The sequence below is a fragment of the Tachysurus fulvidraco genome, chromosome 10, assembly GCF_022655615.1.
Source record: "Tachysurus fulvidraco isolate hzauxx_2018 chromosome 10, HZAU_PFXX_2.0, whole genome shotgun sequence".
Classification (NCBI taxonomy): Eukaryota; Metazoa; Chordata; class Actinopteri; order Siluriformes; family Bagridae; genus Tachysurus; species Tachysurus fulvidraco.
Genome location: NC_062527.1, coordinates 12,490,891 through 12,512,868, shown reverse-complemented (window position 1 = coordinate 12,512,868; position 21,978 = coordinate 12,490,891). Strand labels below are relative to the sequence as shown.

At 36.9% G+C, this 21,978-nt stretch overlaps 2 protein-coding genes across 4 annotated transcripts in view; both read right to left on the bottom strand.

Annotated features, from left to right (window-relative positions):
* Positions 1-211: 211 nt before the first annotated feature.
* kcnj11 (potassium inwardly rectifying channel subfamily J member 11) lies at positions 212-2,330 on the bottom strand. Its single transcript, XM_027173506.2, has one exon. The coding sequence runs from the start codon at positions 1,615-1,617 to the stop codon at positions 469-471; it is 1,149 nt and encodes a 382-aa protein (XP_027029307.1). The 5' UTR covers positions 1,618-2,330; the 3' UTR covers positions 212-468.
* Positions 2,331-3,224: 894 nt separating this feature from the next.
* abcc8 (ATP-binding cassette, sub-family C (CFTR/MRP), member 8) overlaps positions 3,225-21,978 on the bottom strand; it is a 43,861-nt gene continuing 25,107 nt past the window's right edge. The window contains exons 21-41 of one of the 3 annotated variants that reach the window (XM_047819925.1): positions 21,581-21,665; positions 20,066-20,146; positions 19,407-19,544; positions 18,897-19,022; positions 17,692-17,788; positions 15,974-16,015; positions 14,410-14,657; positions 11,691-11,857; positions 10,833-10,902; positions 8,474-8,631; positions 7,977-8,069; positions 7,729-7,831; positions 7,236-7,349; positions 6,487-6,607; positions 6,165-6,295; positions 5,904-5,982; positions 5,697-5,805; positions 5,107-5,210; positions 4,421-4,554; positions 3,932-3,994; positions 3,225-3,480 (exon numbers count right to left, since the gene is read on the bottom strand). In XM_047819925.1, coding sequence (XP_047675881.1) covers positions 3,343-3,480; positions 3,932-3,994; positions 4,421-4,554; positions 5,107-5,210; positions 5,697-5,805; positions 5,904-5,982; positions 6,165-6,295; positions 6,487-6,607; positions 7,236-7,349; positions 7,729-7,831; positions 7,977-8,069; positions 8,474-8,631; positions 10,833-10,902; positions 11,691-11,857; positions 14,410-14,657; positions 15,974-16,015; positions 17,692-17,788; positions 18,897-19,022; positions 19,407-19,544; positions 20,066-20,146; positions 21,581-21,665 — 2,401 coding nt within the window. In that variant the 3' untranslated portion in view covers positions 3,225-3,342. The remainder of the gene's footprint in view (positions 3,481-3,931; positions 3,995-4,420; positions 4,555-5,106; positions 5,211-5,696; positions 5,806-5,903; positions 5,983-6,164; positions 6,296-6,486; positions 6,608-7,235; positions 7,350-7,728; positions 7,832-7,976; positions 8,070-8,473; positions 8,632-10,832; positions 10,903-11,690; positions 11,858-14,409; positions 14,658-15,973; positions 16,016-17,691; positions 17,789-18,896; positions 19,023-19,406; positions 19,545-20,065; positions 20,147-21,580; positions 21,666-21,978) is intronic. The other 2 variants (XM_047819926.1, XM_027173504.2) reach the window with 2 other exon arrangements.

The window sequence follows — 21,978 nt, the reverse complement described above, 5'->3', positions numbered from 1 at the left end:
ATTAAGCTAGTATGAAATGTATAATTCTTTAATCTGATGTTGGTGCAGGTTTAATAAAAAGATTTGGTTTGCAGTTTTAAAAATTAATTTACCTTACAAAATCTGTACGCATACAGACATGTTTGTTTTTTACCTGCTCCAGATGCTTACAATTTATATTAAAATAGATATTAATCAGAATATATATTATATAGATTAGAAGCACTAGAGGTCATGAAAACAGTCGTTTATTTGCATGTCAAGGCCAGTGTGGGATGCATTTATCTGTAGCAAACTAGTATGTGAACATTAAATCCCCTGAGTAAAAATACCGTGCAAACGTGCATGCATATGATAATTAATCTTCACATAATTTATTGATGCTTTTGCACAGGCTAAGTTATTGCATAACTCCATTTGTATAGAATAAAAAACGAACTGCACGTATATCTATATCTAGATATGATTTTTTCCCATTGAGAATGCGGTTCACTCATCGTGATGGGTCGCTTGACGCTTTACTCGCCTACGCATGGAAGCTCTGGCGGAAGTGAGGTCTCGTGATTTAAACCAAACCACGCCCTCATCTTCGTCCAGCTTCCGGGCACTGCAGGTCGGCGTGGGAACCCTCACCGTGTTGCCGAACTTGGAGTAATCCACGGCGTATATGCCGTCGTCCTCGGACACGGTGGGCACGAATCGCTGACCCCACAGGATCTCCTCTGACACGTAGGATGTGCGCGCCTGTGTGGTGATGCCGGTGGTCTCCACCACGCCCTCCAACACCACCACAACCTCAATGTTTTCGCGCTGCAAGGCGTCAGCTGACAGCTCATACATAGGGCTGCTCTTGTCAATCACGTGGCTGATGATGAGCGGTGACACGAGGAAGATGCTGCTGCCGCCCACCGGGTTGTCTGTCTGGATGTCAATCTGCTCCAAGGGAATCACTTCACCCTCTTCCGTGTTGCTACGACGCACCAACTGCATGCGTACTGTGGCACTGATGATCATGCTTTTGCGCAGGTCGCCGATGCGCACCATGAAGCACATCTTGCCGTTCCTCAGTGAGATCACCGCATGTTTGCTGAAGATCAGAGTCTCAGCGCGGCGGCGCGCTTGCGCTGTTTTCATAAAGATGCAACCCAGCATGATCGCGTTAATCAACAGACCCACAATGTTCTGTATGATCAGAATTATAACAGCGGACACGCACTCCTCCGTAATCATGCGCCCTCCGAAACCTATTGTCACCTGTACTTCGATGGAGAACAAAAAGGCTGAGGAAAACGAGTGTATGTCGGTGACGCATGGCACAAATCCGTCCGCGTTCGTGTCCAGGTCGCCGTGCGCGAAAGCAATGAGCCACCAGATCATGCCAAACAGGAACCAACTGCACAGAAAAGACATGGTAAAGATAATCAGCGTATAAAGCCATTTTAGGTCTACCAGGGTGGTGAACACGTCCTGCAGAAAGCGCCCCTGTTCACGGATGTTCGTGTGCGCAACGTTACACGCGCCGTTCTTGGAAACAAAGCGCGACTTCCTTTGTTTCGACTTGAATCGGGGTTGTAGCACGTCCTCCGCCAACCGGGTCAGGACATAGTCGTCAGGAATTATACCTTCCCTGGACAACATTGCTATCCCATACTACTGCCTCCACACTTCTCTCGTTGATTGCCAAGTGCACACGGCGCAGCGTTCACTGGGCACCAGGAGATTGGGTTGCCAGTTTGGAATCAGTGTTTACAGTCCAGTCCCTGTTCAAAAGTTGTCTTTTAGAAACACTGATATTTTTGTCCTATCCAACCAACTTAAAGCGGATCCGATAACACACTTGTCCATACACTCGAGCTTCTTTCTGCTCAGCGAAATTAGGAGCGCACACCGGGCTCGTTAACCAGTCAGGCGTCGTTTCAACGCAGACCTTCAACATCTCAGCTGCTGCTGCCTATCACTCCAAACAAGATATTTCTGTCCAGCATCCTTCAGCTTCCATTTGTCAGTGCTCTGTGATATGTGCGTGTGAGAGCTCGGGGACTAACCGCGCGACTCGTGTGCTCATGTCTCCTTTAAGTCCGGGATTAGAACTAATTTTCAGCACCTGCTTTCATTGACCCTCACACAATGGAGAGTCAAACTCCTACACTCAACTGGGGTATTTCGCTGAGCTCATCACTAATCTCCTGAAGAGAAACAAGATGGTTGTCTTGAATGTTGTCGAAGACGCAGCTAGTAGATCCGTGAGCTTTCTGCTGAAACAGGAACTGGACAAAAAAACACACCAAGGAACTCAAACCCAGCTGTCCAGGAAAATCCCACATGAACAAGTTAGTAAGCTAGACAGTATCGAAATGTGACATACTACCAGGGATTCAGCTAAGAATTGTGGGTCCCCCGTCATTTAAAGGACCAGGTAAAGTTCTCATGTGTCAGATTATTTTCATTCGTCTCTATGATTTTTTCCCCTCATTTTGTCTAACATTTAGTCAGCGCCCTTGGGCTCATCCCCTTCTTCCAGTTTTATGGCACCCTTCTTAACTACTAATCCCACAAAACTGCAGATAAATTGCAGGCATTTCTTTATAGTTTAACACTATGGTGCTTATTCTAAATATATTACACACATCCCATTTTACTAAACTATGATTTTTCTTATTATTAATCTGGTTTGACATGGAAAAAAAACCCTGATGTGTAAATCTTAAATAACGATAAAAAGTAAACTATTAATTACAGTGATATTACATAATTTTTCCAAACAGGATGGAAAGAGAAATTTACAATATGGATTTATTAACGGTTATTTATTTATTTATTTATTTATTTGCTTGTTTAAATAGGGAATGACTTCCCTTCACATCTTCTGTCAAATCTGTCAAAGCTCTTTATTATTTTCTTTAGATTGAACTTTCAGTAATGCATATTTCATCAACTTGTGCTATATCGGGTATATTTTTGTATCTTGATCATTCTTTATTGTGCCTTTAACCCAGTTTATTTGCAAATGTCTTATTTGCAGATGATTCAGTTGCAGTTCTCTGACAATCAATGTCTCATTTTTGAAAAAAATATTTTTTTCATTTTTTCTATGCCAATGCAATGTGGTTTAACTATGCTTTTGATATAAACAACTTAAAAACTGTATAAAATGTTGATGCAATTATAATGCACAAACTTATTAAATAGTTACTTTGATATGAAGAAATATAAATAGAATTCAGAATAAGTGTGTGTATGTGTAATCTGTATATATAAGTAGTCATATTTTATTGTATTATATATTTACAAATATGTTACATGGTAAAAAATAAAACAATAATACATAGTACAATTGCACTTTAAATGGAAGGTCATCTGTGGTCATTTGTCTGCCCGAACAAAAGAGGCAAAAGCGCTTCCCTCTGTCCTGAGAAGGACCTCAGGTTTATCAAACTCCAGAATCTCTCCCCTCTTCATCACCATCACCAGATCTGCATTCAGGATGGTGTGCACTCGATGCTGCAGAGTTTAAAAGCATGCACAAGTCAGCTAAAAATGGATTAATCCAGTAATTATATGTGTATATAGAGTTGCTATAATGATATAGTAAAAACTCTGCATTTCTGCTTTCTCTAATAAAAAGACATCATCCACAAAATATCCTAAATGAAGCTCATTCACTGAATGGGAAATGACATAAAATTATGCTTTGCTTGTATGCTTTTATTAGGTGGTTAATTTCTTTTTATGACAAATTAGTCTGGGGAAAATATGACACACAAATTTGTAAACCTCAGTCTTATGAGCCAATAGAAACCAAAAAGGTAGAACTGTGGTCTATGGTCAGAAAATTTTTTAATGTTGGTAATAAGTTGGTAGTATGTTGGTAATAGGTAGTGAGTAGTACTTTCATTCTAACTTATTAGAAATACAGTGGAAGTTATATAGGACTTTAGTGCTACTCACTCACCGCTATAATAACAACTGTCCTGTCAGCGAAGGCCGTCATTACAACTTTCTGTAGAATACTCTCCTGCAAAACAGGGTCAAATGTGTTAAATGAGAGACTAATCATGCCTATTTCTTGTTTTGTGTATACACACATGAATGGATCATATTGATTTTAGGTTGACAAAGTGATAACTATTTTTTAATAAAGTGTGGCCACAAATTAATATATTAAGGCCCTGTTTTAAATTCTTTAATTTCCATTAAAATACTTAACTCATGGCAAACATTGTATATTAAAATAAGTGACATAGAAATCAATTGAATAAACCATTGTGGACAAAGGAATATAAGAATAGAGATGATTCATAATGTTACACTTGACACTTTGCATAGTGACTCTCAGTTTTGCCCGTTTCTTTAGTGTATTTAAAGAAACCTTGTTCCACATGAACATAGCGAAATGCTGTGGAAAAACTGCCTAAATGCAATCTTTTCTATTGTCTCTTACTGTGGCCATGTCTATGGAGGCAGTGGCCTCATCCATGATCAGAATGCTGCTTTTGCGCACAAATGCTCGTGCCAGGCAGAACAGCTGACGTTGTCCCTGACTGAAATTTTCCCCACCTTCTGTCACCATGGCATCTACAATGGAGCAAAAAATACAGGTTTAGGTTTTATATCTGCCCTTATGACTGCTCTGTGTAGTGATGACAGGTTGTAGGGCCATATCTCTGAGAATCTTTTTAAAAAAATTTAACTTATATTCAGACAGGATATGATTTAAAAAAAAATAAAAATCCTGATGGCTATCCTAATATTATACTCAGTATATTTGGAGGATGATCTCAAATCATCAGATGATATCCCCATTTAAAAATTTGAATGATAGATGATGGCAATAAAATAAGGAAAATGCTAAATAACTTTTAACATGTTTTAATGTTATCTAAAATCAACAGCATGCTCTTACATTTTCAGTAGACTTTAAATGAGTGCTTTATTAAAGCAGGTATACTTGGATAGTAAACCATTTAAGCCTATAGATGAAAGACCTGGGCCAGATAATCTGATTCCTTACTTTAATGTTATAAATATGGAGAAGCTCAAATAGAACTTAACTGTTTATAAGTTTACAAATTATAGAGTAAAGTCATACACAAGTCTGTCTTTTCCATTCATTTCCATCTCACTTACCAAGTCCCCCATACAGGGTTTGCACTACTGGTTTGAGTTGCGCAATTTCCAGAGCTTCCCAAAGCATGCTGTCTGTAGCCTTCATCTCTGGGTCTAGATTAAAACTGAACACAATAATGATGTTTAGAGCATTTTATTAAGAGTTTAGAGAAATGTTTAGAGAAGAATATTTAAAGCCTCTTATGAGAAGCTTCCTAACAACACTACTAAAAAAAAAAGAGCCGCATAATAAAGCAGTTGGAGGAGTAAGTACTTGAAGGTGAAAGAGCCATTTGTAGCAGATTGCCACACGGTTATTGAAGTACACCTGCTGTCTTTCCTGTTCACTGTTAATGCACTGTTAGATCATCACAGAGCTCTAACCTTCTATAGCATATGGCTTATCTAGAAACTTGGCTTTAAAGAAGTAGAGTAATAAAATAAACCAAGTCATTTGAAGGACAGAGACATTAAATGTGTTCATGATGTATATGAGAATGATTAAAGGCTCTCAGTTTGCATTCACTGTGACCAAAATTAGAAATTCAACTGAATTAATCCTTGTATAAAGTTAATCATTTAGTCTTGTTCCATGAAAAATGGGTTCTAACCGTATTGTTCCACTGAAGAGAATGGGATCTTGAAGGATGATAGATAAACGGCTCCGCAGTGTCTGAAGAGGCAACTTTGCTATGTCAATATCATCTATGATTATCCGTCCTTTTAAACCAAAGCATAGAGAGATTGCATTAGTGGACACTTATATTTATCTAAAAAAAGAAGTGATTCTGTGGTCAACATTGGTTTTAAAATTGTACCCTCAAAAGCATCCACCATGCGGAAGAAAGCTAAGGAGAAGGACGACTTGCCACTTCCTGTCCTGCCACAGATGCCAACCTGCAGTAGAGAGCCACAGGAAGATGAACTCGTATCACATTTATGTATACACACACACTGTGTAGTCTACAACAACTTTATTTCTAATACAGCAGTGCCTAGGCTAAATTTGAACAAGGATTAACTTTGAGTCTTGTGTTTGCAGCTAGATCTGATCCTATTCCAGAAAGAAATGCTCGTACCTTTTGCCCTGGTCTGATGTGGGCATTGGCATGCTTTAGGACTGGCTTCAGTGTGCTGTCATACCTCACACTCAGGTTCTGGATATGAATCTCACCCTGCTGTGGCCAGCCCTCAGAGACCTGAGACAAAGCTGAGAGAGAGAAAGAGACGGAGAAGGCAGAGAAATATAGCAAGATGAAAGTGGAAGGAAAAATAGTGGGTCCGAGACAGAAAGTGCATTATTTCTCACGAGAGAGTAAGTATACGGTGTAAATAAGGCCAATAATAGCATTCTTGTAGTGAGATGTAGTGAATGACAGCTAATGCTTGTATTGTACTTACAGAGCAGCCCCTCATAGTTCTCTGGTTCAGTCTTCAGCAGGTTGTTTATCCTTTTCACTGCTCCTAACTGAACCTCCATATCAGCCAGGTTACGCACCATCCAGTTAAGGTAATTTGATACCTAACACATATATAGATAATGGTTGTTTGGGCTACTCAAATCCAAGCACACAAAAAAAATCTTCACTGCAATGCTGAAGGTCATTATAGTGTAGCTTTTTTCAGTTTTATTTTTTTAAATAATATTTTCAGTTTTTATTTCATTTATTTATTTTATTTTGTTAATTGCTATGAGGTGTTTCGTTATTATGAGTTTTAGCATAGGCTTTCATAACTTTAGTGGTTTTAGTTTTCTTCATTAGCCTCTGGTTTCTGGTTTCAACTTGACATTCAACTTGATAGGATTTTTCCCTATTGATTTTCTCACTGCAGCAGTAGGTTATTATTAGAAAGCCATGGTTTATAACAAGGCACTTTTATTGGGTAAGGCAGAAATACTTCACCCGAGTTTCACTATTTTCCATTGGAGTAGGAATATCTGAACATTATGACCTTGTAAGAAGTTTTGGCTGGTACCTTAAACAAAACTGCAGTAATTAATTGAATTAATGTTTGTTTAAAATGTAAATTTTGTTGCTTTAATAATTATATCAGAGGAAGGTCCTCTGTGTGTGTGTGTGTGTGTGTGTGTGTGTGTGTGTGTGTGTGTGTGTGTGTGTGTGTGTGTGTGTGTGTGTGTGTGTGTATACCATCAGAGCGTAGGTAAGCCCCAGCCCTACAAGGCCAGTAGACAGATGGTTGTAAAGATTGTTGGTGATGGAAGCCACAGCAGCTATGAGGACAATACAGGCTCCAATATACTCCTGATCGAGAGATAAAAGAAGCAATAACAGCTTCAGTGATAATCAAAAATATATACAATCCTGAACATAGTTTTCTCTGAAATCGTACAGAAGGAGCAATCTCTTCCTAAAGCTGGACCCAAATGATTTACAAAAATGATCAGTTAAAAACATATTAGCAATGAAAATACTAAACAACAGCATGATTGAGCTGTACTGGTATTTACTCTATGTTCTCATAAACAAATGATATTTACTGTATGTTCTCATAAACACTACAGTATATTATATACGGACTATCAGTAGGAAATTAAGTTCGATGAACAGTGTTTTGCTTTGGAAAATATTACTAACAGATAATGTGTTTGCTGAAGCTATAGTCGGCTGTAGAGAAACTCACCATGCGAACTTCTAACCAACGGTTGGCAGCAGTGAGGAAGAGAGATGCGACATTATTAGCATCCGTAAGCTCCAGAAGTCTCTGCCGGAATCTGGCCTCATACCTAGAGTACATCATTTACAAAAACTCATTGTAGTTTAAGGATTTATCATTTACATGGATACTACTTCATCATCAATGATAATGTGAGTTAGTTGAAATGAACAGTTCTGTTCTTTTGTAGTAAGCTCACCAGAATGGACCCTCACCTGAAGGCCCGGATGATGGTGAGACCCTCTACTGTCTCAGAGAAGTGAGAGAGTAAGGGGAGTTGTGTACTGTCCTCAAGCTGATGCAGATCTCTGGATGAAAACACACACACACACACACACACACACACACACACACACACACACACACACACACACACACACACACACACACACACACACACATACAGTTCATCTTTAAACAACTTTCTCTCTTTAGGCCTCTCATTACTTTTACTTAGTCTCTCATCCAACATGATCATTTCATAGATTTTTTAAAAGTCATTAGTTTAATTGACATATGCCATTTTGTGATTAAAAACATTCTACATTGCTGAAAATCACCAAGTTCATATATTTAAGTTATCTGTTTAGCAAGTAACTGGATATCAGTTGTATTAAGAGTAGATGACAACATTAAATAGCTTGATATTTTATTTCTTTCTATTTCTATAAATATACTGACTATCTCATGGGAAAGGCAGTGCTGCTCATACTTGAACGCCACTCTGAAGTATTTCTGGATGAAGTAGCAGGCAATGGCGAGAGGAGTGAGAGCGATGAGGAAAACAGGTGTGACATATGAGATAACACCCAGTGCAGACACACACAGCAATGTCGAGCGAATCAAACTCTCCAAAGTAGTAGGAATATGCTGGAGAGTTGGATAGGGAGGGCAAGTGGAGAAAAACAAAACACAAAAAGTGCACATTAACATTATACACATTAATAATAGTATCATTTTCTTGTTTAGTCAAAATGTCTGGATGCCACAAGGTCACTGAAACCCATTTATCTAATAGCTGAAGCACACTAAATAGCTCAAACCCAAGGGGAATCATAGCCTGTCATTTTAGGTGTGACTGAGTTCCAGCTGGATATAGAATCAGCTTTTGTCAGTGTAAATTTGTTAAAAGACATTACAGATTATATTAAAATGAGTATTTTTGCATGTAACAGAAAATGGTATTGCATTTCCATCTACTGGATCGACTACCATCGTCTGGATTGTGTTTATGATAAAATGTATTTTTAAAGAACTTATGTTTCATTGTTAATGACACTAAAATAGAAGCATGTTTCCCTTTTTGATCCAAAACATACAAGCTAATCCGTCAAAGAGATAGATAGTGTTGGCATTTCAACTCCTGAAGAGGAGACTGAAGGTAGAAACCACCAAACCAAACAACAACTGAAAGATGCTGAAGAAAAGCATCACAAAAATAGAATATTTGCTCAAGTCACTGGGTTGCAGTCAAATATTAAGTGATAGGTTTTGTCTTCCAAAACATTTGGTTGCCTAAAACTTGAAGGTGCCATATTTATATTATACTATATACAAGTCATTAAACACATATAGATGTAAATCAGGAAATGAAAGCTGAAATTTTTATCTATTGTCTTCTCTTTGTCTTTTGAGCTCACAAACGTCCTCACTACACAAAAAACAAAAGAATTAATCTTGATGTTTCAATACTTTCAGAGAAGACTGTTTTATTGTCATGGTTGTGTGTGTGTGTTATTAGCATGGATGTGTGTGTGTGTGTGTGTGTGTGTGTGTGTGTGTGTGTGTGTGTGTGTGTGTGTGTGTGTGTGTATGTGTGTGTGCGTGTGTGTGTGTGTGTGTGTGTATGTGTGTGCGTGTGTGTGCGCGCGTGTGTGTGTGTGTATGTGTGTGTGCGTGTGTGTGCGTGTGTGTGTGCGTGTGTGTGTGCATGTGTGTGCATGTGTGTGTGCGTGTGTTATTAGCATGGATGTGTGTGTGTGTTATTAGCATGGATGTGTGTGTGTGTGTGTGTGTGTGTGTGTGTGTATGTGTGTGTGCGTGTGTGTGTGTGTGTGTGTGTGTGTATGTGTGTGTGCGTGTGTTTGTGTGTGTGCGTGTGTGTGCGTGTGTGTGTGTGTGTGTGTGTGTGTGTATGTGTGTGTGCGTGTGTGTGCGTGTGTGTGTGCGTGTGTGTGTGTGTGTGTGTGTGTGTGTGTATGTGTGTGTGCGTGTGTGTGCGTGTGTGTGTGTGTGCGTGTGTGTGTGTGTGTGTGTGTGTGTGTGTGTGTGTGTGTGTGCGTGTGTGTGTGTGCGTGTGTGTGTGTGCGTGTGTTATTAGCATGGATGTGTGTGTGTGTGTGTTATTAGCATGGATGTGTGTGTGTGTGTGTGTGTGTGTGTGTGTGTGTGTGTGTGTGTGTGTGTGTGTGTGTGTGTGTGTGTGCGTGTGTGTGTGCATGTGTTACAGAAAAGCATTGCTTTTTTTATGCAAAAGCATTGCAAAAATTTTTATGTTACTGCTGGGGGTTGAATATAGTCTCTAAAAATATCAACAAACAACAGTCCTGTGTTGATTAATGGATAATGCTATTGGAAAATGAACACTAACTGTACATGAAAAATGAATTAACTACTAAAATGTACAGTAATAATACACAGTGCTTGGTAATACCAATATCATTACTAAGCCTGAGAAGAGTACCAGCACCAGTGTCAGTGCTGTACTGAGAATATTCCATCATGTGAAGGATGTGTGACCTTTTGGCATCTTATGCCCACTGTTTCTGAATTGTCTTTTTATTTGATAAATTCAGTAAATAGCCATTAATAATCAAAACACATATTTCAATTCACCAATAGTATTCTCTGTCAAAACAGAGAAAACTAATTTACAGAAAATTATAAACAGTGGGAATTATGTAAAAATGCATGTCAGAAAAACAGCCAAAACTGACCTTAAAATCTAGAATATTTTTTAGCTGACTGTGTAGTACTGAATGTTCTATAAAGGCAAAGGGCTTTGGTTTGAAAAGGTCAACATGATATTTGATGAGGAAAGGTCTCTCAGGAACAGTGACCCAGTAACTTACCTGGTCTATTGTGTTTGTATCTGCCGAGAATCGGTTTAAAAGGCATCCCAACGGAGTTGTTTCAAAGAGCCTGGTAAAAAAAAAAAATTCGGTAAATATATTTTGCAAATATTTTTTTCAATGCAATGGCCAATTGCAAGTTCTTTATTTCTTCTTTGTTAGTTGGATTATAAAGAGTGAAGGTAATCTGTACATAATGTAATGAAAAGGTTATTGTGATAGGAGTAATGGAATGAGCACCAGACAGTCCATGATTATAGCAGCAGTTGTCCAGGTGAATTTAGCCACTCAACAAAGAGTGAGTGCGTTTCATCGTCAAATGTTTTTCTACATTCTGGGCCCATGTTTGAGTAATGACATCCATGTTCTTTATCTGCACTACAATAATGCCTTGTGTTAACCTCTAATGGCTCTGAACCAGATGAGGGGTGAGTGGGTCAGAGATCATCTGCCACCTGACCACACACAGTGTGTAATTACCTCCCTCATTATCCACCAGCCCTGTGCTGTTGCCATGGAACTAAAAGCAAAAGCACTGTTTGCTGTCCAGAGCTCAAACAGATGGGATGCATCAGTCATCAGCACAAAGCTCAGTGGAGCCTGACTATGCAACAAGGTAATGGTTTTATTGTCATCTTCCCAGGGAAAATCTCTAAGTATCTAAGTCTCTCTCTCTCTCTCTCTCTCTCTCTCTCTCTCTCTCTCTCTCTCTCTCTCTCTCTCTCTCTCTCTCACGCACGCATGCACGCACGCACGCACGCACACACACACACACGCACACACACATACAAACACAGACACAACCCAAAAACACTCAAAGAGCCTAAACAGAGAAGTAATAACAGAATAGTTTCATACCTCATGGGGGCGAGTATGATGTTATTAAGCAGGTTATGGTGCAGCTTTTTGGCCACACTCAGCCCTGTCCACTCCACAGCCACAGATGTGACCAAACAGAGGACAATGCCCAGGCAGCACAGCATACTGAACACCAGCAGATATGATGAGTGACTGAAACCACAGTCCTGCAATCAACAGATTACTAATGTGTGTAAATGTGATAAGGCTGAGTATTAATAAGTATGTTGAGAATGTATGAAGAGAAAATGAGAGTGATTTAGTGTTACTTTGTGATAATGGTTTAAACATAAAAACATCAGTAGTGACAAGCAGTGACAGTAGAGAAAGCTATGTAATTTTAATAAAAGCAAAGCGATACTGACTCTGTATAGAGGATTAGTCTAATAAGCCTAAGACTCAAAACATTATTGATCAAGCCAAAGCCCAGAAACAATCAATGCATGTATTTACTTAGGCCTTATGATGGAAACTAATTAAAATAACAAATAAAATATGAAAAATAAATAAATAATATTCTCATCCTTAAATCTGCAAATTTATTTAATTCTGATTGCCCTTTATTAAGAAACTGATATTCTTTTTAATGTATTGATTGACAAATAAAAAAAAAAAAATCAAATTTTCTGTTAAATGTCTAACGTCTCCTTTCTAAGGAGTCTCAGATGTCTGAACTATAACAATCAATACGTTTCCCAACACAGGAGTTTTCATTTGTAATGTTTTTCATTATTACAGTAAGTTCAATAAAAATAATATAGACTTTCCATAACAATAAATGTAACTACAAACTGTTAGAAAGTGTGATGTGTCATTCATTAATAAATTAAAAATTGTAATCTTAGACACACTTTGTACCGTGCTCTTGTACCACCCTGACATGGTTTAATTTGGTGTAACAGCAGAGTCTGTTACGTGCTAGTCCTTACTTAACTTCATTAATATCATTAATATCATTAATACAAAACAATGTTACCAGAGTAACTAACTCATATTACATAAAAAAATGTATAGCTGCATTAACCAATGTTTATATCACCAACGAATAAAATGAAGTCAGCAGTTATCAAACATGAATCGACACCTTTTTAGAGCCCAGAGTTCAATAAGGTGTCAACATGAAAAAGTGATCATTTAATTTTTTGTTAATATAGCTGGATCAATCTTTAGTCATGAATTGAATAAATCTTAAGAATATACAGATCCATATCATTAACATTTTAAAAAATGTGTTTAATTGCTTTACTGAGAACGTTCAACAATGTATCAAAAGACATTCAGATGTATTTTTTTGCATTACCGAATAATTAGCATACAAATAAAACACAATTTTCAAATTTCTTGTATATTTGGATTACTACGTGGCTTAATTAACAAACCTCTTGATGTCTAATTGAGGCATGTTTTTATCTGTTAGTTTATTGCCTGCCTGGTTTTCTCTTACCACACATGCTCTACAGAGCACAAATCAAAATGATTAGTTGTGAACATGTCAGGTGAAAAGCCTGACGGATCAGAGAACACAGCACTGGTGGACTTACAGTACACACTTTATTTATTTGTTTATGTTTAAATATTAAAAATCCACCAGATTTCAGTGGATGAAGCAAGTTTGAGATGGAATTACACACACACACACACACACACACACACACACACACACACACACACACACACACACACACACACACACACACACACACACACACACACACACACACACACACACACTTAGAATAGGTCAGACAGGACACACTACTTGCTGTATTAAGTATCCTGCTACAGCACATGATATGCGATCAGTATCCGTCATGTCTTAGTATAGCTGATATACATGAATACCTCACTCACTCTCAGATAACACCGTCCACCTGCTGTGTCTCTAATGTGATAATGACACAGTAACACTCATGTACACTGATACAGCTTCAGAAGATTTTGTCTAAATATTTTTCACTCTGCAGTGACATTTAGAAATGATGAAATAACACAATGCTCGAGACCAACAGTTTGCATATGTGACTTCTATTTTATGCATCGATTTATTTTTCAAAGCCAAGTTTAACCAAGCTTAAGAGCCTAGTAACTAGCTGAAACTACAGCTTAGTAAGTTAGTTAATAACTGCACTGTCAAGTTCTTATATATATATATATATATATATATATATATATATATATATATATATATATATATATATATATATATACACGTATATATATATATATACGTGTATATATATATATATATATATATATATATATATATATATATATATATATATATATATATATATATATATATATAGTGATAGCCAAACATATTCAGTTTTTGTAGCTAGCCAGCAAAGAAACATAACCTATTTGATGAAGTTGGTTTTGAACTAAAATGAGTCAGCACATTCTGTGAACCACTCTCTGATTGTTCCTAAATAATAAAAAAAAAATGTGAAATTTTTTTTTATAAATGTCAATTTCAAAGCCATGTAAAAAAAAAAGTGCGGCAAGCATCAATCTGTATAATAAAATCAACCAAGCAAAGGGTGTAAAATATTTATAATAGTTAGTGCAAGGGTACTCAGGAGTATGGAAACTCTATTGAAAATTTGAACATATGGATATATATATATATATATATATATATATATATATATATATATATATATATATATATATATATATATATATATAAATATTATAATAGTGAGAGATTATTTTGTACCTGCACTAGTGTGCAGTTGTGTCGAACAGCATTGATTTTGGCATGAATGACATCGGAGGTCCAGTGAGCCAGCCAGACGTCGATGGCCACCATGAATGAGTGTTTGAGCAGCTGAGAGAGTAGCAGTAGGGGCAGCAGCATCAGTCCAGCTGAGCTCAGGTACTTCCCACACGAACGCCAAGGGATGGTAGCTCTGTGCCTCATTGCCTGTGACATGTTCTCCTCATCATCACTCTCCAGTGACTCCTCTGAAGTTACACAAAAACATGAGGTGAGGGACAAACGCAGTTGAATGTTGATTAATGAAAATGAATAGCATACTGTAGGCTGCCATTTGATGACATTAAGCAAATACAGCAGGGGTGAGCAAGCTTTGTTAGAAGGAATCTCTACAAGCAATTATTAATTTGGTGATGAAACCTACTGACATTCTAAGCATTTTTACAGAAACAAAAAGTGCACTATGGTTTTGTTCTTGACCTGCTATCATTCAGCATTCACACACCCTCCACTGACATTCAAACAAATCATCTTGACCAGATGATACATGATACACAAATGTGCCAAAACTTTAAAATATTTTACATAACAGTGTAGAAGCATAAGCTTTATTTGTGTTTTTTGTAAATCCAGGTTAAAAACATAATTGATAAACTTGCCATTGGTACAGTTTTTGGGTATCTTTTATTATATATGTATATTTTGTGATTAGTTGTAAATGTCATAGTATTATAAATAATATTTTGGTTTTAAAGAACTTTTGGGTGATAAATAAATGTATTATTATTATTATTATTATTATTATTATTATTATTATTATTATTATTATTATTATTATTATAGTAATAATGCTAATTATTATTATTATTATTATTATTATTATTATTATTATTATTATTATTATTATTATTATTATTATTACCTTTGCCAGTGGTATGAAGATTCTGTCACTTCTCAGCAGAAGCATTTTTCTGTAGACAGTTGCTTATATTATGCAGTAAGAAGGCATAATCTTTACTACATAAATATCATCACCCACACTACTCCAAAGCTGTAAATACACAGCATTCTTTACATTAGTACTCACTACATCACCTATACAACAAAGGAAAGCAGGATGCAGGCTCAGAATCTGGCAACAAATAACAGAGGAAAATTATAAACAGTGTGTAAATTGAGGTTAAAAATGAGGGCCAGTGTGGGACAGGACGTATTCCCTCTATGACTGGTATATAATGATGATGTATTGCTCTCTGTGCGGAGCAACTGCACAGATCATCAAAATGCTCATATTAAGGTCTTCCATCCACTCTAAATTCTAAATTTAGATGCAACCCTTATGCTATAATTTTAAGTGCATAGGAGAGAGTGCTGGAAGAGGAGTGGGAGGGAGAGAAGACAGAGTAAAAGAATACATGGGGGTAGATATGAATGAGCGTAAACTAATAAGAAACAAAGATAATCAAACTTAATGAAGGCATGCAGCCAATGGGGACATGCAGCCAAGACCACTGATGGAACACACAGCACCACTTTACATAAGCTTTACATAATTCACAGTTACCAAACCATTGTCCACCCACACCTGTGAGTGCAGTCCCCAGTGCTGCAGGGACACACAGACCAGAGAACCAGCAACAATCATCAGATAAAGACAGAGAACACTCCACATGAGCAACATCATTTTAATGCAGACTGCCATGTAGTGAAGGGGCCACTTTCTTTATCTCGTCCCAGAATAAATAATGTGGGGGCATCACTCTTGTGCCTAATTCTGGGAAAGCAGCCCTTTGGGGCCGCATTCACACACTCTTGAGATAAAAGCTGTTGCTGTCCCATTCAGAGGACAGCTGACCTCTATCGTTCCTTATTTTGGCTTAATTTGACAGCAGCACAGTGTGCAGCTTTCCTGGAAATTTGATCTTTTACCACCTCACAGGTCTATTCTCTGATCCATAGTTCAGTTCTGACAAACTTGTCAGAGCAATGTATTATTCTGAGCATTCAGTAGTCATATTGGTGTGTATACTCCAGTCATATTTGTGGTTTTCACTAATTGTTGTCACCAAAACAGTAACTACCTATTTTATTAAATTTATTTTGGTTTGTATCCCTCATTAGCTGGCTAGAGGGACTATATGATTCTGTAAACAGCATTCAACAGCATAAAAATAGTTCTTATACCACAGACTAGACAACATTTTAAATGATATGACAGACAATGTTCTAGCATAGCATGATGTGCCATGGTCATAAACGTGGAAGTTCTGTGCTCTGACTCAGTAAATCAGTCAAATTTGTTCCACTATTTGTATCACACAGTGATAGAAATAAGTAATGTCCAAAATGTAATGCATGTCAGGAGTTTATTTACCCCAATGTACCACAAGCTCCTTTTAACAAATAATGTGTTTGTGATCAAACACAGCTCTGTTACTGTGTCATATTATTCAATGATGCAAAACATATCTTAGCAAGTTGAAATAATCTAAGTAAACCCAGATATAGCTAATATTCCTCTCTATGAGATTATTCTATAATAAATATAAGGTTATTGTACACATTTCTTTTACCTTACATTTGTTGAATATCTTTGTCATAATGAGAATATATTTGTCATGAGAAATACTAGATTCTTGTTCCTTTAAAAATGTATTTTCACATTTAAGATATAATTTTTGCACTGTAGCAAAGAAATAAATGCCTGGGCAGAATGTGACAAATCACTGCCAGCTTTTACTATTTGAATAAAATATCTTATTTATAAGATTTTCAGGAAAGATTGTTCAGGAAAAAGATTCAAAAAGCAGCAATGCCGTGAAAGTTTGCCCTGGTATTTATTTATTTATTTTTTTCACGTTTCACACTCCACATCAGTGATTACTATGTCTGGGCTGAAAGCCAGGCATCCAGCAGTCACCCAGCGACGTCCGTCCTTGATCTAAAGATGTGTCACACAGATCATTATCCTCATCGAGGACAAAAACACAACATTGAGTAACAACAGTAATGGCAGATGCCAGTTCAGAAGGGCGTGTAAAGGTTAGCTAATCTTAAATAGACTGTTAGAGATGAAGATTTAAATAAAGATGTGACAACATGAAAGCAAACTGTCATCTCAAATTATTTTAAATCAATGCTCTCTGAATATTATGGAGTCTTACCACAAAGCCAGTTTAAGCAGGCCATAAACATGAATATTACAAATGCTGACAGCTGAGGGATGGAGAAATGATCAACAGAAAAATGCAAGTAAAGACTTTATAGTGTGTTTCCTCCTACCTTCCTCTTCTTCCTCTGTCTTCACTGCCTCTCTGGAGTACATGGCCCTTCTCAGGTTCTTCCTTTCCAATACTGTCATATTTTCTTCTACAGTCTCCTATAATACAGCCAGATTTGCTTATTCACTAAAGAAATACACATTTTGAACAGTGCAGAGACACCATCATAAATATATATATATAAATATATATATATATATATATATATATATATATATATATATATATATATATATATATATATATATATATATATATATATAATTGGGTAGATATATGGGCTTCATGGGAGGCTAGATACGATTAGAAACACACCGGCTAGTTCTGGTTAGTTCTGGTTCTCACTTATGTTATAGCAGAAATAATTGTTCCATCACCAACTTTCTTTTTTTCTTTCTCTTGAAAAATGTTACTGAGAAACATGGTCCTATGTACTTAATACTTTGCAGTATCATAAAATGACTAATGTTATAAAACTTTAACCTCTCACTGTAGCAAAGTGTTGAAACTGAAGACTCCTTCTAAAACTGCTAAATAAATATCTCTACACAAAATATCACTATATAAGGACTTACACATTTTTTGTTATTAAGTTGTGGAAAAGCTTCAAAACAAATACAAATTAGTATCTGACAAATCATAGAAGAGAAGTAGCTTTGGCACACATTGGCTATAATGAGTATCGTCTAAACTATTTTAAATTTATGATTGCAGTAGTAAAATAAGCAACAGTCAGTAATAACGATGCTCCTGAATACCTTGGTTAATAACCAAGTCATTTTTGTATTTAACCCCACTCCTCTGGTATTAATAACCTGAACTAATAAACTAAACTAAATCTCCAAATTTAATATTAGAGAATACCCAATATTACAAGCAAGGTAACTGCGTGAATTAAAGCCTTGGATCTTTAATGATACCATTCTGTCAGAAAACTAGCTTTCTGAAATTATTCAATTATAATGTTTTTCATTATCTTGGGATTTGAGATGCCACAATAAGTAGCATGGAGCTCACTACTCTCCTAGTGCCTCTTAGTTTTTACTATCATAACAGAAGATATCATTACACAGAGACTATGGGAAAACTGTGCTGGCTAAACAGAAGAGACTTGTGAATTAGGACTGAAAATGACTGTCCAGTCCAGTCATATCATCATGTTTTTCTCATCTAAGATGGTGCAGTTGCTCCATCTGCGGGTTGTACCTTCTCAAATTTACGATCCTGGCGATGCATGAGGCTTTTCCACTGCTCAAACAGTTCAGGTTCAGATTTCTGAATGTCTTTCAGGGTGCCCTCTGCCTGGATCGTACCATCTTTCATTGCAATAATCTGTAGACAGTACAAGAAGATTTCCAAAATGTTAGCACATTGTTTCCAATCAGACAGTCTTACTCTTCAGTGTGTATAGGAGAGAGACAATGATGTGATAGATGTAAATCTATCTAAATAAGAAGGCTGTCTGCTGTGTCAAATTAAGAGCCTAGTAATAGGGATTCTTAGAAGAGTAAACAGTCATAGTGTCATCCATCACTGGCACAGAAGAAGGGAGATAAATGTAGGAGCAAGCCTTTCATTATGCGACTCAATGAACAAGAGTGTGTTGCCTCTAATTTATCAGGCTGGAATTGGCAATCAGAGTCTGGAAAAGCCAAACTGAGAAAACACTAAATAAAAACAAGACAATTTCATACATAATCAAAGATACATCAATACCCAGTCTGCGTGAGGAAGATACTGCAGTTTGTGTGTGACCAGCACCACAGTCCTCTTCTCCTCCAGGAGCAGTTTCAGAATACCCTCTTGCATCAGATGATCACTCAGATGGATGTCCAGCGCTGAGAAAGGGTTGTCCTGCAAAAGATATGAGAATGCACTGAAATCTATGCACTAAAAACGGTTCAATCTATATGATTAAAAGCAGATCGGCATACTGTCTTTAAACCAGTACCCAATGGCGTTGTTTTATTGTCCCTCTTGGGAAACCTTAAAGGCAGTAGGCTCTTCATCAGTGAATAAAAACATTTTACAGAGCTAAAAACACTTAAACCCTTAAGAACCTCTCTTATTCCCAAGAGTGTCTTAGTGATTTTCAATTGAATGTATTTTTTTAATTATTGGATATAGTACAGCCTGTAATATAGAGGACAGTACTATATCCAAAGATTTGAAAGGCAGTGTGAAAAAGTGTGACAGCTTGAAAACAAAGTTATCCACATTCCCTTTTTTCAAAGAGATTTCTAAGTAGAATTATTTTATGGGGGAAAGTATCATTTATTTAGGAGGAAACTATCTTAGAATTGATTCACCCAACCTCAAGTGTATGCAGCTGTCTGTACTAATGCTGGGGAATATAGGAAGGTGTTTGTACTCACCAGGAAGACTACATTGGTGGTTTGATAGAGGGCACGGGCGACACTGATACGCTGCCTCTGGCCTCCTGAGAGGATGATTCCCTGACAAGAGAGAAAAGGGGTTCATAAAAATTTTTTATGACATGGTTTAATGTACACTATATGGCCAAAAGTATAAGGACACCTGAACACCTATATCTGCTTGTTGAACATCTCATTCCAGATTTAATCCAGATTTGCCTCAATAAGCTCTACTCTAGGGAGGCTTTCCACTAGATTTTGGAATTAATGAGATCAGACACTGGTTGTGCGTGAGGAGACCTGGGGTGCAGTCTGTGTTTCAGTTCATCCCAAAGTTTTTCTGTAGGCTCTGTGCAGACCACTCATGCTTTTGCACACCAAGCCTTTGGCTTGGTGGATCTTGCTATGTGCACAGGCGCAATGTCTTGCTTGAACAGTTAGTTTCAGTAAAAGGAAATTGTAATCCTACAGATATCACAGACACCTACTGTATACACGTGTGTTCTTCCATTTTTGTTCAGTTTGGGAAAGGTTCATATGGTTTATGATGGACAGGTCTCCAGAAACATTAGTCATATAGTGTACTTTCGGAATCATAATAAATTCATATTTTCTATTATAGATTCTCTTTATAATTTAAAGTTTAGTTACACCAAAATGAAAAGTTAAACATTGCACTGATTGCAGGAGCATCAAAGACAAATGTGGCTGCTACAGTAGTATGTGTTTACAAACTGAACTGAATAAGTCTTTGTCCATTCCAGTATAACACATAACATAAAAGTCGAGCATTTACTGACATTTTATAACTGCATTTTTCAAATGTGATGGAGAGCTTCGTGGTTCAGATACGAGAAACTGTTCAAATGATAACAATTGTCTGACTGCTACACAAAGCTGACCTTTGTAAAAGAGTCCAAAGAAGAAAGTCAATATTGAATAAACCTATTTCTGTGGCAAGGCATAAAAATTGCTGCTGACCAATAGCCTTTTCCAAATATGGCAGTATTTGAACAATTTCGCAAAAAAATAAAATACGGAAAAAACTATCAGGATCCAGATGTACATTGCTGATACAGACAAATACAAGAAGATTTACAGCTGTAATTGCAGTTTTTCTGTCAAGTATTGTCCAAGGAGGCTCATGAGGGCAAAGGCTTCTTTTCATGATTACTTTAGTGCTCTGTGAGTGGGCCAGTGGCAGTTAACTCAGATATTTGTGAGCCACTTTTGTACTCATACAGCAGAGATAAATAGAGGAAAAGGGAGAGCAAAAGATTGAGTGAGTGAGAATCCACACATGGCCCCCTGTAAATTTTATGTTACCACACAATATATACAGTACCATGTATACAGTACCATGTATAAAGCTTTCACACAACATGAGGCAACATGCAACAATATTGTATTTGTACATTGCATTTTGTGTTTGAAAATAAATGTTTGTATTAGGTCTAAAGTTTCATGGTCTACTATGATAGTGTAAGAGAGTGTTGTGATAAATATCACACTCACCCTTTCACCAATTTCCGTCTGGTCCCCCTGTGGTAGGATGTCAATATCAGGCTGCAGGGAGCATGCCTCAGTCACTGTCTTATACCTGTACAGACAACACACTCAGTACTGCTTTATACTCAACATCGATTCAAAGAAATTCATTTTTATTTTCTTCAACATTTAGTTGACTGATGAGTTACATGAAATGTTCCATCTTATTATTAAAATATAATAAAATGAGATATAATAATGATAAAAACACATGAAAATTCACTAGCACTAGACTGGTGAAAATAACATGAAAATTATTTAAATGACTCCTGTTTCTTTAGTCTGGTTGAATGTTCGTTTACTTTTTTTTTTTTTTTTACTTTGGGTGATAGATTTTTCACATCTTTTAAGTGCACCCAGGCAGC